Here is a 17,628-nt window from a genome sequence, read left to right as displayed (position 1 = left end):
TAGGGTGAGACCTTAGGCACGTTTCCTCGCTCAATGTACCTCTGTTAAGTGCCGCGGGATACTACCCCGAGTGAAGGGCGCAATATGAACGCAAGTGTTTGTTGTTGTTTGCCCTGCAGTAAGGAACCTGCTTGTCAGTCGATGGGCGGATTGCTTTTTCGGGGGAGTAATGGAGGGAGGAGGGTGTTGCGGAGTCCTGTAGCTTAATGATTAGAGCGCTCGCCCTCCCAAGCAGAAGATCCGGGTTCGATTTCTGTCAAGGGCAAGAGCTTGGGCAAGTTTCCTCACTCCACGCGCAGCCCGATCATAATCCCTCGAGAGAAAAAGACAGTAATAGATTGGGCACTTCAATCCGCGGCTGTTTTGTGGGGGACGCTGCTGCGCGCAATCGGCTGCCGCGTCTCGCCCGCAAACATGCGGTCAATCCACTTTACATTTTCATTCTGTGAAGCGCTTCGAGACGTCTCGAAGACGTGGAAAGCGCTGTACCAAATGCAGGGATTATTGTTATTATAGTAATGGTACTTTCAAAAAGATAATAATTCGTCACTTCAATCCACGGCTGTTGGTTGTTGGACGCCGCTGCGCACAATTAGCCGCTGTGTTTCACCCCTCAAACTACGCAGCCGACTCACTTCACAATACATCCGGTGGAGCGCTCTGAGAGGTCTCGAGAACGTGGGAAAGCGGCCGTGTCAAACGCGAGGGTTATCATTGCTCTGCCTCTCCTTTTTTTTTTTTTTTTGGCCCGTTTTCTCATCGCGAAACGTTAAGCGGCGAAAACCGGCGGCGGCGAAGATCGCCCGACAGAGAAATCGCGCCGGACGCATCGCCGCGGCCGGTTTTGGTGCGCGGTTCCCTTTTTTTGTTGTCAACAAGATAACAATCCTCGCCATTTGACGCAGCGCCTTTCGGCGCGTCGCCGAGACCCCTCAAAGCCCTTCCCGGGGATGCGCACCGCCAAGTGGGGCGGCCGCGCCGTTCGCGGGGCGGCCCAACCGAGCCCCCGCCGCAAACAGCCTCGGGCTGGAGCGCGGGCGACCGGGCGGTGACCATCTTTTATCGCTCGTACCGGCGGCGTAAAGCAGAAGGACATCGATCTGGTCTTTTTGAGTGGGAGGGAGAGGGAGAGAGAGGGGGAGAGGGAGAGGGAGAGGGAGGGAGGGAAGTGTTTTATTTGGGATTTAATTTTAATTCTCTGTGTGACCTCAGCACATTATTGAGGGCTGAGCTCAAGTAACTGCACAAGTGATGCCCAACTCTGTGGGGGGAGGCGAGTGCCAACCGAGCAAACCCGGGGGGAGCACTGCAGTCAGTCCCCACTCTCCCACAGAGAGACCAGCGCTGTCCTCTGTTGGTCCAGATTTTCCCCATCGCACGTCTGTCCCCCCCTCACCCCCTCACCCCCACCCCCTGGTCTCCTGTGCACTCAACAGGGGGGGTAACAGGGGGTGCGTTAGTCGTTCCTCTCCCCCTTCTCCCCCCCCCCCCCACCTCACCCCCTCCCAACACAAACCCCCTTTTAAAACAAAGTCGAGGACAAATAATCCAAGATGGCGAATAGCAACTTTACTGTCTCCTCTTCACTGGGGTCCTGTGTGTGTGTTCTCTTAGAATGAAATGGACATAAGATTTATTCTTTCTCCCCCCCCACACCCCCCCCCCCCCCCCCCCCACACCCCCCCCATCTCTCTCTCTCTCTCCCCCCTCTTCCCTGGAGATCAGAAGGGGTTTAAGTTACTGTGTGTGTTGTGTTTTTTTTCCCCCCAATATCTGTCTGTAACTCTCAGACTGTTCATAAACACCTGAACTTTGCCTTTTTATTTTAAACTTGTTTTTTTCTTGTTGCTGTGTGTCTTATCTCTCTCTCTCTCTCTCTCTCTCTCCCTCTTACTTTTTTTTTGGGGGGAAGGGGGGGGTCCGTCTCCCCAACAGTCGTGAATTCGAAAACACTTATTCTTAAATCATAGTCAGAAAATCTTCTTTATTCTCTCTCTCTCTCTCTCTCTTTCTCCTTAAAATAAATCGCCTTCTCTCTTGAAACCACTATCACACACTTCCACCACAACAAATCCCTCTGTTTAAACCACTCTTTTCTCCCCCCACTCCCCCCCCTCTCTCCTTTCCCCCCCACACCCCTCCAACTCAACCCCTTCCCCCCCTCCAACAACTCACCCCCTTTCCCTTTGCCCCCAAACCCCTCCCCCCCCTCCAACAACTCACCCCCTTTCCCTTTGCCCCCCAAACCCCTTCCCCCCTCCAACAACTCACCCCCTTTCCCTTTCCCCCCAAACCCCTCCCCCCTCCAACAACTCACCCCTTTCCCTTTGCCCCCCAAACCCCTCCCCCCCTCTCCCCCCCCCCTCTCCCCCAAACCCCTGGAAAACAATCGAAAATCCAGTTCAAATGTCGACTGACTTGACTCCAGAGGGATTACCCCCAAAGCCTTGGAGGGGGGGGGGGAAGAGAGGGGGTTGGGGGTGAAGTGCGGGCAGAAAGAAAAGGGGGTGCAAATAAAAGTCTAGTGGGGGGGAGAGGGGGAGGGGAGGGGGGGAGAGCAAGAGGGGCACAAGTTGAGAGGGAGAGTGTGTGTGTGTGTGTGTGTCCGGGGGGGGGGGGTGGGGGGTGTTTTTTTGTGTGGGGGGTAACCCCATCTGTGGGGAGACCGGTGTGTGGGGGAGGGGGGGGTTCCCCGACCCCCCCAAAGCCTTGCCCGCTGTGCCCGGACAGCAAAGCCCCCCCACTCTCCCCCCCCCCCACACACACTAGGGGTGGCGGGGAGGGAGGGAGGAGGGAGGGGGGGGGGTTGCACCCGCGGGTGTGAAGCGACCCCCCTCCCCAACCACCCCCCCCCCAAAATAACCCCCCCTCGGAGCGTTTACCCCCCCCACCGCCCCCCCCCCCCCCCACCCCCCCCGAGCGCGGAGCGGGGAAGGCACGTCACGATGGCGGAGCGCACGGGTTCCTGTGTTAGTTGCTCTCCTTCGGAGCGGGACCCCGGGGCCCCCGCGCCCCCGGGGGACCCCCCGCCCGGGCCGGGCCCGAGCCCGGGGATGGCCCCCCCCGCCCCGCCCGCCCCCGGTCCCCTCCGCCGCCGCCCGCGGCCGCCGCCCGCCCCGAAGTGGCAAACGTCGGCGCGGGTCCGGCGGGTCCGGTCGGGTTTTCGGGTCGGTCCCCCGGTTGCCGGGGTCCGGGGGCCCCGGGGCCGGGCCGGGGGGGGGGCCCGGGGAGCGGGCCGGGCGGGGGCGGGGCCGGGCGGGCCGGACGCGGCCCGGGCGGGGCCCCCGAGGGCCGGACACGGAGGGCAACAAACACAGATGGAAGCGGAACTTCGCCATTTCTCCGCTCTCTGGAAGTGCCGAGAGCCGCGGTCCTCAATCAGGTCCGCGCCGCCGCTACAACAGCGCAGCGCCGTCTCTCAGAGGGGACGACACCGGAGTGACTGTGAGTGTGAGGGGAGGGGGGGAGGGAGGGGGAGAGGGGAGGGAGTGGAGGAGGAGGGGAGGGAGTGGAGGGAGTGGAGGGAGTGTGTGTGAGGGGAGGGAGGGAGTGCTGAGTGAGGAGTGGAGGGAGTGTGAGGGGAGTGAGGGAGTGTGAGGGGAGTGAGTGGAGGGAGTGTGAGGGGAGTGAGGGAGGGAGTGTGAGGGGAGGGAGTGACTGAGTGCCGAGAGAGGGACACTGGGACTACCCTCCACACACCCCCACACACACCCCACACACACACACACACACACCCACACACACACACACAGAGCACAGAGGAAGGAGAAAGAGAGAGAGTGGAAGAGAAGAGAAGAGAAGAGAAGAAGGAAGAAGGAAGAAGAGGAGGAGGAGGAGGAGAGGAGGAAGAGAAGAGGAGAGAAGAGGAGGAGGAGGGAAGGGGCTGTTTTGCTGAGAGAGGGAGAGAAAAAAAGAAAAGAAAAGGGGAAGACTCCTCTCATCTCTCTCTCAAGTACGACCCCGAATAATAACAACAACAACTACTCATTCACTCACTCACTCACTAACCCCCTCCCCCTCCCTCCCCTCCCTCCCCCTCCCCAGCAGGAAGAGAAGAGAAAGAAGAAGGAAAGAAAGAGAGAGAGAGGGAGAGGGAAGGAGTGAAGTGCTGAAAGGGACTGAGAAGAGAGAGAGAGAGAGAGAGAGAAAAGAAAGGAGAGGGAAAGGGAGAGAGAGAGAAGAGCGTCCAAACTAACCCGATTTCATCTGATCCACAGGGCCAGAGAGAGAGAGAGAGCGGAGAGAAGGAGGGAAGTAAAGAGAAAAAGGGGTCGTCGTCGTCGTCGACTTATCCGTGAAGACTTACCTCTCCCTCTGTGCACACGCGTGTGGGTGCTGTGTGCGCGTGTGCGTGTCAGAGACTCCCCAAGTTTGAGAGAGAGAGAGAGAGAGAGAGAGAGAGAAGAACAAAAGCAAGAGCGACTCTCTCTCCTCCTTTTGGTTCGACACCCACCGAGAGACTTTCGAGAGCGAGCGAGAGAGCGAGCGAACGAGACCCCAAACATGACCGAGAACTCCAGCACCGCACCGGCCAAGCAGAAGAGGGCCAAGGCCGCCAAAAAGCCATCCAACCACCCCAAGTACAGCGAGATGATCCACGCGGCCATCAAGACGGCCAACAGCAGGGCGGGCTGCTCGCGGCAGTTCATCCAGAAGTACATCAAGTCCCACTACGACGTGGGCGACAACGTGGACATCCAGGTCAAGCTGGCCCTCAAGAGGCTGGTCCTGCAAGACATAGTGCAGCAGACCAAAGGCGTGGGGGCTTCCGGCTCCTTCCGGCTGACCAAGAAGGATGAGCCCAAGGTGGCGGTTGGGACGGGGGCCAGGAAGTCGGCCAAGTCCTCGACCCGCAAGAGCGCGGCGGGACCCAAGAGGGCCACCGCCAAGGCCAAAAAGGCCAAGACCCCGGTCAAGGGCAAGAAAAAAGCGGCCGCCAAGCCCCCCGCCAAAGTCAAGCGGGCGGCCCCCAAGAAGAAGGCCGCCCCCCTCAAGAAGGCCAAGAAGCCGAAGGTGGCCAAACCCAAAGCCACCAAGACCAAAGCCAAGAAAGCCTCCTCGCCCAAGTCCAGGGCCAAGTCCGGCAAGAAGGCGGCCTCCAGGAAGAAGTGAACGGACAAGCGACCGACCGACTGACCGACCGACCGACCGACTGACCGACCGACGACCGTGTTTCGTTCGCACCGGACAAGTCGATTGATAAGGACTGACTTTTTATTTTTTAGCAACTTCTGTATATAGTTATTTAAGACTCTTGGGGTTTTTTTCTATCCAGACTCTTTTTTTCTTCTCTCCCTCTCTCTCTCTCTCTCTCTCTTTCCCACTTTCCCCTCTCTCTTTTTCCGTCCTTCCTTGCCTCTCTCCCTCCCCCCTTTCCTCCCACACCTCTCTCCCTCCCCCACACCGCCCCCCCCCACCCCCCCCCCCCCCCCCCCACCACCACCACTTCATCTTTCTCCAGGTCTTGGCGGAAACAGATTGGGGGGGGAGGGGGGAAAGGGATGGGGGTGGGGGGAAGGGGAGGGGAGGTGGGGGGGTGGGGTGGAGTGGGGGAAGAAAACAAAGTTTAAAAAAAAGTTTTTTAAAAAAAAAGGAAAGCGTTTCAATATGAATGCGAGAGTCTTGACGTTGATCGGGGGGGGTGTGGGGGGTGTGGGTGGGGGTGGGGGGGGGGACAGTTGAAAAAAAAAGTCACCGTACCTTTTTTTGGTAGTTAATAATACCTTTTATGTTTTTTTTTAAAAAAAACTGTATAAAACCTTGTTTTATTTTTAGTGTAGCTGTACAAAGCGGGAAAAAAAAACTTAAGCGTCGTAATGCAACGGAATTGAATGTCCTTTAAATTTCAATTAATAAAAAAAAAGCAAATCGAGACGTTACCCCTCTCTCTCTCTCTCTCTCTCTCTCGCTCTCTCGCTCTCTCTCTCTCTCACACACACGCGCACACTCTCACTCTCACTCTCTCTCACTCTCTGCGAAACATTCCTATCGTGTCTATAATCCTCGCATTTGATGTGACGCCTGATCACGGCTCTCGAGGCGCCCCCCCCCCACCCCCCCCCTCCCACCACCCAAAGCGCTTCGCGAGGCGCGCGCTGTACGGTGAGTTGACCGCGTACTCCGCAGGAAAAACTTCCAACTGCCCGCTGTAAATGGTTAACCCGCCCGCGCCCCCCCCCCCCCCCCCTTTCAGGTCAACACTAAGCCAATACGCACAGGATGATCCCAGGTTCGCAGCCTTGCTTGCTGAGTTGGCTAATCTCTTCGGCAGCGCTGGATTTGCTTAAGAGAAAGGGTGCGGGGTGGGGGGGGGGGTGGGTGGGGGGGGCGGGGAGGGAGGGGGTGAAGGTTAGCGACTTGGCGAAGACTATCTACTGCCCCCTTATGGTCAAACGGTCTCCCGACACTGCCTGCCAGCCCCCGCTCCTTAAAAACTTAAAGGATAATAATAATAATAATAATAATAATAATCCTTGCGTTTGGTACAGCGCCTCATCGCGTCTTCGAGACGTCTCAGAGCGCTTCGCAGGATCCGCTGCGTTGGCCGTGTTTCGTGGGCGGAACGCGGATTGACCGATGGCTCAAATTATTTACTTAAATACTCGTTGGTGTTTTGAAGGGATTATTGCCCCGGAAAGTGATCCACCCATCGACCGACTAACGCCCTGGTTCCCACTCACCGCTCGGTGAACAGAGGCGCGTGCGTCTGGAGTAAGGAAACTTGCCTAAGGCTTGACCCCGACTTGTGAGGCAAGTGCTCTGACTACTACACTAACAGGACTCCACGACTATCTCGCAGAAAGGAATAGGATGTCTTCAGAGGGGAGAGATTTGGGAGAAGAAAAATCGAGACACAAAATAAAAACAAAATACCAATGATCCTCGCATTCAAATAAACACTTTCTCGCCTCGTTACGACGTTCCAAAGCACCGCACAGAATACCCTGGAAGGCGAAGCGTATAATTGTGGGTGAAACATGGCGGGCAGTTAATTGCGCGCAGCGGCACACTCGGAAACAGTCGTGCGTCGAGTGGCCGCAAATCATATGTGTTCGTTTATGTTTGGAGGGAATTATTATCTCCGCAAGGCGATCTGCCAATCGATTATTCCCTGGAGCTGGGTGGGGGGTGTGGGGTGTGGGGTGGGGGGTGTGGGGTGTGGGGTGGGGGGGTGATTGCACTGACGGACGCTGGATTAAGAAGATGTGTGACAACATTGAGAATGGCTGGTTGGCCGGTTAATTAACGGAAGCGTAATCTTTAACTGGGTCATACTGTCACAACGTGTGAGTGAGTGAGTGAGTGAGTGAGCGACTGTCTGTCTCACTGTGTGTCTGAGTGAGTAGAGTATTGGGGGCTAAGGGCAGGTGTCGGAGGGCCGGGGGGGGGGTGGGAGGTGGGGTGGGGCTGGGGGTGAACCCCATGCTGTTCAGAACAAGTCGCCAGTGTCTCGTGCTCTGCGCAGCCCGACAGCTGGTGTCGGCAGCTGTTGTTTTCTGGTACGTCGGGAAAAATTGTTGGTCCTGTCCCGGGAAAACCGGGAGAGGTTGGGTGAGGAACGACTTTCCCTCCCGGACCCGGAGCCCCTCGCGCTTATACGAGCAATCCTTGCACTTGGTATAGCGCCTTAAGCGTGAAGTCGCCCATTGCACACTCACACACACACCCACACACACACACCCACCCACCCACACACACACACACAGAGATAGCCCGAGTGGGCGTGAAAGTAGCCCAATCCACCCCCATAGTAGCCCAAATGGGCGTGGAAGTAGCCCAACCCGCCCCCCAGGGAGCCAGCGCGAGTGGGCGTGAAAGTAGCGCAATCCACCCACAGAACAGCCCAAGTGGGCGTGGAAGTAGCCCCCGACCGCTCAGCCTGGCGACGCTTCTGCTTCCGGCGGCGGCGGCGGAGGGGTCAGCGATTGTCCCGGAAGTGGAAGGTGAGGTGAGCAAACAAACCCCTGAGAGAGAGACAGAGACGGAGCCAAAGACCCCCCACAACTCCTCCCCCACAGCCCCACAACCCCCACACACAGCCCCACACACAACCCCTCCCCCACAGCCCTCAACCCCCCCACACACAGCCCCACACACAACCCCTCCCCCACACCCCCCACACACAGCCCCACACACAGCCCCACACACAGCCCCTCCCCACAGCCCCACAGCCCCCACACACAGCCCCTCCCCCATAGCCCCCAACCCCCCCCCACACACACCCCCACAGCCCCCCAACCCCACCCCCACAGCCCTCCCCACACACACAGCTCTACCCCCCCCCCCCCTCCCCACCTTCATACCACAGGTTAGTGAGTGAGTGACCAGCACTTGGGGGGGGGTGGGGGGGAAGGGGTGAGAGAGAGATATGGGGGTGGGGGGGGAGTTAGGGGTAAGAGCTGCCTATCCCCAGCGGCTGCTTCACGTCCCCCCACCGCCCTCCCCCCCTCCCCACCGCCAGCCATCGAAGGCGGTCGCAAACCTTCAGCCATCTCTGCCCCACCCACTTGAACTCCATCCCACAGTCCCTCGGCTTCTCCCCCACTCTCCCTCCCCTCCCCCCCTCAGCCCCCCCCCCACACAGTCTCCTTCACGATCCGTCCCGAGACCCTCCTCTTTGACCAACTGTGCCTTAGGTCACCCTCCTAACCCCCCCCCCCCCCCACCCCCTCCTCTTCTGATCCTAACCCCCAAACGTCGGGTCCGAATTCCCTACATGTCCCGCGCAGCGTCTCGGGACGTCCTCCCGACAGTAAATGTCATTTGTTGTTGTTGCTGTTGGGATCCCGGTGTTTACACAGCGCTGTCGGTCAGTCACCGGTTGGATTGAGTTGTTAAACTGACCTGGGTTTGAATTTTCACCCCCCCACTGCCCCCCGCCCCCCACCCCCCACTCAGCGTGTCTGACAGACAAACACACACTAACCGTGGTCTGCTCTCCGCAGAGATCTGTCCGGGAACGGCTGCCGGGCTGACAGGCCGCCGCGGCCATGTTCGGCGAAATGGATTTCGAGATCGAAGAGGACAAACTGTGAGCGGCAACGATACGGCGAATATCACGCAGCCCCCGCGTCACTAATAACGATAATGATAATAATAATAATAATAATAATAATCCTTGCATTTCATAGAGCGCTCAGACGTCTCAAAGCGCTTCGCGGAATTTGCTGTAAAGTGGAGTGACTGTGTACTTCGAGGGTGAAACGCGGCAGCACAGCAGCGCCCCGCACACAGACAGCCGTGGATTGACTGCATGACCCCCTTTTTTTTCTGGGAGAGATTATTATCCCCGAAAAGCGATCCATCCCCCAATCGACTAACAACAGGGTTCCTACTTACTGCTGGGAAACAGAGGCGCGTGCGCGCGTGTGTGTGTGTGTGTGCGGAGTAAGGAAACCTGCCTAGAGGTTTTGCCTCGACTTGTATCCGGGGAATCGAACCCTCTCGCTTGCGAGGCGAGTGCTCTAATCAATATGCTGCGGGAACTGATGGTGGAAAGCTTATTTTTCAGAGGGATTCCAACAGTGCCGGGGACAGTGACGCTGAAGAAAGATCCGCAGAATTTAATCGGGATCAGCATCGGCGGAGGTGCCCAGTACTGCCCCTGTTTGTACATTGTTCAGGTACGAAATGCAGTCCCGCCGGGGCTTTGCTGCGAAAAAGAAACGAACAATCCTCACATTTGATAAGGTGCTTTATGGCTTCGTGGCGACGTCTCAAAAGAGGTGTATACAGGATGTAAAGTAAATTGGTGTGACTGTGTGTATTTTGTGGGCGGAAACTCAAAACAATCACACACCACTGCACCGGGTAGTTTCTGGTCCACTCATACTCACGTCAGGAATTGCTTTGGCATATAAAGTGGTCACTCAGAGCTTAACCCTTCTGATCAAAGTGAAGGATAATAATAATAATAATCCTTGATATGGCGCCTTACTACGTCAGCGCGACGTCTCAAAGCGCTTCACAAGATCTGCTATTTAACTGACATCCCCCCCCCCCCCCAGTGTTCATCTTCACCTTTCCTTTCCTTCTCCTTTCCCCTCAGGTGTTTGACAACACTCCAGCGTCTCTGGACGGAACGGTGGCAGCCGGAGATGAGATCGTGGGTGTGAACGGGAAATCGGTGAAGGGGAAAACCAAAGTGGAGGTGGCCAAGATGATCCAGGCTGTGAAGGTGAGGGAAGCGGGAGGGAGGGAGGGGGTCTCCGGGCTGGAGCTCCAGAGAGCTGGGAGGGAGTGGGGGAGTGAGCTTGAAAGCCTGATCGCCGATGGTAGGGCAGGCAGGGCAAGGCTTTCTCACTAGGACCACCCTAGAGTCATTCAAGTCAGGGTAACTGCTGGATTCTTGGCCAGCTTTCCCGCTGCTTGTCCAGCTAGGACCACCCTACCAGCTAGGCTCGCAGGGTTAACAGGAACTGAGTGGGAGGATTCCCCAGTGACTGGTCTGCCCTTCCAGGTCCTGCCCGATGAGCTGGGCTGTGCTGTCACCAACATCATCATCATCATCAACCGCAACAACAACTTGCATTTGTATTACTTCCAAGAGTGGAGAGAGAGAGAGAGAGAGAGAGAGTGAGAGCTCGGTCATTAGGGTGTGATGTTGGCATTTCTGTGCTCCCCGCGATCTAGGTAATAAATATCTACCGACCGACCTGATTTACGGCTGACTGACGTAAAGTTATTCTGTGTCAGGGAGAAGTCACGATTCACTACAACAAATTACAGGCTGATCCCAAACAAGGCAAATCGCTGGACATCGGTGAGTGATGTTTCACAACGACACTAAATCTTTTCTCCCCCCCCCCACTTTGTCCAGGTTTCTGACCTCCATTTGCAGAGGAGGAGGAGGGTTGGGTGGGTGGGTGGGGGAGCGGGCAAAGGTAAATCGTCCCCGTTATTGATTTAATTGATGTCAGCCTGTGCGCAGTGAGTAAGTAGCCTGTTCTGGAGTCAAGTGTTAGTTGTATTAGCGGAGTCATGTAGTTCAGTGATTAGAGCGCTCGCCTCGCAAGCGAGAGGATCTGGGTTTGATTCCCGGGCAGGGCGAGACCTTAGGTAAGTTTCCCTACTCCACACACACACACACCTACCTCTGTTTACTCAGCAGTAATTAGGAACCTGCTTGTTAGGCGATTGGCGGATCACTTTCCCGGGGATAATAATTCCTTCAAAATAAATAAAAGTAATTTGGTCACTTGAATCCACGACTGTTTGTGGGAACGTTGCTGTGTGCAATTGACTGCTGTTTTGCCCAGTCAGCTCACTTGACGGCATATTCTGTGAAGCGCTTTGAGACGTCTCGAAGACCTGATCAGGCGCTATATTGAATGCAAGCATTATTAGTATTATTATTATTGTTATTATTAATAACGTGTTGTAAACCTTGGCCTCGTTTTCCAGTCCTAAAGAAAGTGAAGCATCGGCTGGTGGAGAACCTGAGCTCAGGCACTGCAGACGCTCTGGGGCTCAGCCGAGCCATTCTCTGCAACGGTAAAAACATTTCCCAACAGTTTAGTTGTATCGGGGTGAAGTAGGGGAAACTGGGGTGGAGGGCTGGGGTGGGGGGGTGCAGCGGGGAAGGTGGGGCAGAGAGAGAGCACCTTCTGATGAGACATCAAATCTCACTCTACTTTTGCGCCCTGTTCGGGCGGACGTTAAAGATCTCTCGCGACGCTGTCAGGAAAGAGAAGTGAGCTGCTCTCTCTCTCTCTCCCCCCCCCCCAAGGTAAAATGGGTCGCTCGCTTCACAGCCATTTGTGGGGACGTGGCTGGGCGCAAATTGGCCCCCGCCTTCGCCCCGCACAACACACAGTCGCTCTGCTTTACCGTGATTTCCTGCGAAAGCGCTTTTGAGACGTCCTCCAGGCATGAAGTGGGCTGTATATCAGCCGCCTGTATCTGGGGGTCGGGCGAGAGGAGGGGGGGTGGGGTGGAGTGTGGGGGGGGTGGGTTCTGACCCTGGGCTCAGGGAGAAGCAGCTCCTGTTAACAGCTTGTCATTGTTTCAGATGGTCTGGTGAAGAAACTAGAGGAACTGGAGAGAACAGCAGAGCTGTACAAAGGTGAGATAAACCGTGAAGAGGCTGTTCCCGCTTGTTGGCCATTGTGTGTCCAGGGAACACAAGCAACTCGGGCATCTAAATAAAGATCAAGTGCAAAACCTAACCTCTTCCTCTCTCTCTCTCTCTCTCTCTCTCTCCCCCCCCCTCTCTTTCTCTCTCTCTCCTCGGCAGGGCTGATGGAACACACCAAGAGGCTGCTACGAGCCTTCTTTGAGCTCTCGCAAACACATCGAGGTAGATCTTTTTGATCCTGTGGCAAGAGCAGGGTTACCCTTCTCCGACCCCCCCCCCCCCACCCTCCGCTACAACCCAACTGCACCCCCTTTCGATCCCCCCTCTCTCCCCCTTCTACTGTGTGCCGGCCTGGCTCAGTGGCAGCAAGCTCTCCCACCTTTTTTGAGTTCAAGCCCCCACCCCGTCGGGACTTGGAACCACACAGTCTAAGCTGACATTCTAGTGCAGCGCTGGGGGTAGGTGGGAGGGGGGGTGCTATGTGTTGCGTTGTCGGGAGATGCTGGGCTGCGGATGAGAGAGACGTTAAACCTCACTCGCTCCCCTCCCCGTCTGCCTGTTCAGGTGGACTTTAAAGATCTCCCGCGGGGCTGTTCGAAAAGAGAAGGGAGTTTCTCTCTCTCTCTCTCTTGGTGTCCTTGCCAGCAGGATACACGGGGGGAGCTTATAAAATAAAACCGGTCGCTCCCCGCCCCCCCCCCCACGGGTGTTTGCGGGGGTGAGTACTGGGTTGAGCTGAATGGCTGGCTGGCGTGCGTGGCATTACCGTGGGCGTAAACCTGGGAGTGTGCTGATGGATGCCCCGTTGCGTTGCTTTTTTTTTTCCTGGCAGCCTTCGGTGACGTGTTCTCTGTGATCGGGGTGAGGGAGCCACAGCCCGCCGCCAGCGAAGCCTTCGTTAAGTTTGCCGAAGCTCACCGTAGCATCGAGAAGTTCGGCATCCGGCTGCTGAAGACGGTGAAACCGGTGAGTCCTCGCGGGTGGCTTGTCAGTCCCTTCAGCTGCGTTCCCAGCAAGAGTCCCTTGTAGCTCAGCGGTTCCAGCAATCGCTTCGCAAGCGAGAGACCCCGGGTTTGATTCCCGGGCGGGGCGAAATGTTGGGCAAGTTTCTTCACTCTAACACATCCACGGCTGTTTGCGGGGGACGTCGCTGGGCGCAATCGGCTGCCGCGTTTCGCCCACAGAATCCACAGTCGATTCACTTTACAGCGTATCCTGCGAAGGGCTTTGAGACCTCTCGACGACGCGATCAGGCGCTGTGTCAAAGGCCAACGGTTTTTATTATAGTCGTGCTGAAGACCGGCAGTTACGCTGTCGGTCGGGGTCTGTAAATGGGTGTGATTTGCTGAGTATAGACTTTTTCGCTTGGCTGTAGATGCTCAGCGACCTGAACACGTATCTCAACAAGGCCATCCCCGACACGAAGCTCACAATCAAAAAATACCTCGACGTGAAGTTCGAGTATCTGGTAAGTTGCTCAGAGTCTGACCTCCGCACCAGGTGTGTCAGCCTGGCTCAGTGGTTAGCGCTCTCGAGGGGGACACAGAGTGGGAGGGGGGGGGGGGTTGTAAAGCGCTTTGAAACATCACGACGACGTGCTAAGGCGCTGTGTGGAATGCAAGGATTATTGGTTACGCTCGGCTTGTAACTCCAGCCCAGCCTTGTCTCTGTGGGACAGGCCTGTGTTAGCCGAGCGAAGGGGACAGTCAGGGGCGCGGGGCGCAGACAGCGGTCGCTGATGTTGGAGGGTGTTAAACTCCTGTGTGATTTTTTTCCCTTTCAGTCCTATTGCTTGAAGGTGAAGGAGATGGATGATGAAGAATACAGCTGCATTGTGAGTAAAGCCTCCGTCGATCAGGGTTTGTCATTGATCGGACCCCCTCAGCGATTGCTCACACCTGCGCCACAGTCTATTTTGCCCACAAAATTCACACTCAACTCACTTTACAGTATATATCCTGTGAAGGGTATTGAGACGTCTCGAAGACGTGATAAGACGTTACATCAAGTGCGAGCATTATTATTATTATGTTCCTTTGAGCCATGCGGGAGTTTTGCCTGTGACCCTCTAATCACACACCCCTCATTCCCTTCCCTCCCCTCTCCCCCTCCACCTATTCCCTCCCTCTTTCCCCTCCGCCCCCAGGCCCTACAGGAGCCGCTGTACCGTGTGGGTACCGGTAATTACGAGTACCGGCTGATCCTGCGTTGCCGTCAGGAGGCCAGGGCTCGCTTTGCCAAAATGAGGAAGGACGTGCTGGAGAAGATCGAGCTTCTGGACCAGAAACACGGTGAGTCTTTCCCGCCTCGTCGCCTCTCGCTTCGTCTCGTTCGTTTGGAAAACCGTGCGTCCCCACCTCTCTCTCTCTCTCCGCATTCACCCTCGTTGCCCGACCCTCTGTCTCTTTGTTGGGTTAGCGGATCTTTGTTGTAAATTGGGGGAGGGGGGGGAATGTTTCCCCACGGCTACCTCCAGACGAGCAGCGGGAAGTTTGCTCTAACCTGATGTGTGCTCCGGTGGTTAGAGCACTCGCCTCGCAAGCAAGAGATTCCCGGGCAAGGCAGGGCGAAACGATGGGCAAGTTTCCTTAGTCCACATACACACACACACACACACACACTTTCCAGGGGGGTAATAATTCCTTTTTTAAAAAAATAATAATAATGCGGTCGCTCAATCCACGATTGTTTACGGGGACGCTACTTTGCAGTGTATCCCGCGGAGCGCTTTGAGGCGTCTCGCAGACGCGATAAGGCGCTGCGTCAAGTGCGCGGATTATTATTGTCATCATTAATTAATCGCTCTCGTTTCCAGTGCAAGATATCGTGTTCCAACTCCAGCGCTTTGTGTCGGCCATGTCTAAGTACTATGACGAATGCTACGCCGTCTTGAAAGACGCTGACGTGTTTCCCATCGAGGTGGACCTGACGAAAACCATGCTGAACTACAGCCCCAAGGAGACCTACACCGACACCGAGGAGGATGAGGAAGAGGAGAGAGAGAACGAGGAAAACGGAGAGAAACTCTTCAACGACGAATGAACAGGAAACATTTTTTTCTTCTCTCTCTCTCGCTGTCTCTCGCGCTCTCTTGTCTCTCTCTCTCTCTCTCTCGTCCTCTCTCCTGGATCTTAACGGGTTTTAAAAGAATATATTGTTATTAATTATTATGACGAAGAGGAAAAGTTTTTCCTCTCTCCCTCCCTCTCCCTCTCTCTCTCTCTCTCCTGTTTTTTAAGACATCATTCCGAGAAATCCTCAAGTTATTTCCAGGTTTTTTTTTTTTTAAATATTTTCGTTACTATTTCTTCGTCGACGAATAGTTTTAACACTAAGCCATTTTTATTTATGAATCCTCCCATTAAATCCGTGATTGTTTCAAATGCTCTTTCAGTCCATAAGCAACTTAAAAAGCTTTGCACATAAGAGGGTGAGAGATGGAGGGAGTTTTGAGTCACACCCGGGCACACTCGCTAATCATCTCTCTCTCTTTTTCTCGCAGAAACTAGTCCCCTTTTCTTTCCCCCACCACGCTGTTTCTCTCCACCCGCGCCCCACACACGCGCGCGCGCGCGCTGGAACTCTCTAAATCTCTTTCCCCTGCTCTCTCTCTCTCTCCCTCCCCTTTTCTGACCCTTTCACAAAGTCTTTCCCCACACACCCCCGGGGCCAGAGCAACAGTCTGTATAAACCCGAAACTGTGCCACGCTATTTATTCGAAGGCACGTACCTCAGCCCTGGCCTTCACCATTCAGCCCATCGTGTCCGTGCCGACTCTTTTAAAGAGTGAACCTCTCAGTCCCGTTTGCCTGCCCCGTTCCTTATGGTTTATTAAATTAAAAGTGTCTTACAGTTGGCCTTTCAGGTCTTCAGTCACTGGTACCTGAATGTAGGGCCAGACCAGTTTGTTCTCAATACAGGGGGGATTTGCCTTGTATTGAGTGCGCGCACACGCGCGTGTGTGTGTGCGTGTTTGCGTGCGTGTGTCTGTATGTGTCTGTATGTGAGTCTGTGAGGTGGGAAGGCTATTAATGCTCTTACCTTGTTTGGAGACTGCTTTGTGTTATTTATTGATGGGTCTATGAGGACGTAGCAATGAGCATTGCTTTGAATAAGAATAATTCTTTGCATTTGACACAGCGCCTTCACGTCAAGAGGGCGTCTTGAAGTGCTTCACGGGATCTTACTGTGAAGCGGAGTGACTGTGTGTTTTGTGGGCGAAACGCGGTAGCTAATTGTGCTCAGCGACATCCCGCAAACAGCGTTGAGGTGAGCGAGTGAGTCTATCCTATTGGGGGAAATGTATCGTACATATTTAAGACGGTTTCTACTGCAGTTGTGTGTGATTGTAGGTGACAGTGTGGGTTAGCTGAGGGGAGAGAGATGTTTCGTTTCTGTGTGTTGTGTTTTTNAAACCTTATTCTGTTTGTGTCCTTTTCAAATGTTAATGAAAGATTTTCTCAAGGCCACGGAATCGCTTTTCGCTCTTTTTTTTTCGTCCTTTACCTTCTGACGCTTCACAACCATTCGGCCCATCGCTGTGCTGGCTGTTTCAGTCCTATTTCCTTGCCTTTTCTCCCCCAATTTCCCTGAAAGGTGTTCAGCTATCCAGCTCCCCACCTTCTGAAAGCTGATATGGACTTCTGGCTCGACCACCCCAGTGGAGCATTTTACATCCTAACAGAGAGGTGGGGAGAGAGAGAGAGAGAGAGAGAGAGAAGGGAGGGTGCGGAGGGGGTGTGAGAGGGAGAGTAGCGCAGAGAGAGACAGAGACGGACAGAGGCGGAGAGAGTAGCGCAGAGAGAGAGAGGAGAGAGCAGTACAGAAAGAGAGAGGGAGGGGAACAGCAGGGATAGCGGGAGAAAAAAAGCACACAGCGAGAGGGAGAGAAAGGGGTAACCACCGTCCAGTTTGAGAGAGAAAAACACAAAGGCCTGAAAACAAAGTATTTTATTGAAGCCCTATGCATCTGACCGGATTCCTATCGGCACTTCATTTCGTGAGCAAAAATAAACCCGGAGAAAGTCAATCTGATTGACACCAACCCATGGGCTTGAGGCTTGACTAGAACTAGCGCAAATACAATAAAATATTCTGCAGCGGTTGGGGGGGGTGGGGGGTACACCCTGTGCTGGAGAAGACAAAACAACACGATATTAATCTGCCGGCTACACGGAAATTAAGGGTAAGCGCTCGATAACCTTGTAAACTGCTGTTAAACCATTGTGTGACGATCGGTGAGTGGAAGAAGAGTCAAGTGCCTGAAAACTACATATTTTGGGGATGGGGGTGGGGGGTGGGGTTTGGGGGTGTCGGGGGGGGGGGGGGGGGGGGGGGGTTAGGCAGCCGGGTGTCTGACACGTGTGGAAACCCATCACCGTGTTTTAAGAGTCTCCAAACCAAGCTGAGATCTCCACACGTTCCACCCACACGTGGAAATATCCCCGTGAAATTCGCACTCTCTCCCTCTCCCTGCGTACCGAATTCCGGAAAGCATTAGGCGCAGGTTGACGAGAGCCAAGGCTTGTGGGGGGGGGGTGGGTGGGTTGCGG

General features: G+C 55.2%; 2 protein-coding genes across 3 annotated transcripts; both read left to right on the top strand.

Annotated features, from left to right (window-relative positions):
* Nucleotides 1-4,135: 4,135 nt before the first annotated feature.
* LOC121851278 (histone H1.0) lies at nucleotides 4,136-5,311 on the top strand. The gene has a single exon (XM_042345057.1). It carries the CDS (start codon nucleotides 4,504-4,506, stop codon nucleotides 5,110-5,112), a length of 609 nt encoding a protein of 202 aa, XP_042200991.1. The 5' UTR covers nucleotides 4,136-4,503; the 3' UTR covers nucleotides 5,113-5,311.
* A 2,594-nt stretch (nucleotides 5,312-7,905) lies between these two features.
* Nucleotides 7,906-16,233, top strand: pick1 (protein interacting with prkca 1). Of its 2 annotated transcripts, none has more exons than XM_042345124.1 (13): nucleotides 7,906-7,948; nucleotides 8,946-9,031; nucleotides 9,512-9,623; nucleotides 10,049-10,177; nucleotides 10,696-10,762; nucleotides 11,404-11,493; nucleotides 12,011-12,064; nucleotides 12,236-12,298; nucleotides 12,909-13,042; nucleotides 13,452-13,544; nucleotides 13,860-13,910; nucleotides 14,223-14,367; nucleotides 14,892-16,233. In XM_042345124.1, the coding sequence occupies exons 2-13, from the start codon at nucleotides 8,991-8,993 to the stop codon at nucleotides 15,116-15,118; spliced, it is 1,206 nt and encodes a 401-aa protein (XP_042201058.1). In that variant the 5' UTR covers nucleotides 7,906-7,948; nucleotides 8,946-8,990; the 3' UTR covers nucleotides 15,119-16,233. The 2 variants fall into 2 exon arrangements, with proteins under 2 accessions (XP_042201058.1, XP_042201059.1); XM_042345125.1 differs by having other exon boundaries at nucleotides 7,909-7,943.
* The last annotated feature ends 1,395 nt before the right edge of the window (nucleotides 16,234-17,628 follow it).

Source organism: Callorhinchus milii, unplaced genomic scaffold, assembly GCF_018977255.1.
Source record: "Callorhinchus milii isolate IMCB2004 unplaced genomic scaffold, IMCB_Cmil_1.0 Scaffold31, whole genome shotgun sequence".
Lineage (NCBI taxonomy): Eukaryota > Metazoa > Chordata > Chondrichthyes > Chimaeriformes > Callorhinchidae > Callorhinchus > Callorhinchus milii.
The sequence above is the reverse complement of the archived record's forward strand: the minus strand, read 5'-3'. Positions and strand labels throughout refer to the sequence as shown.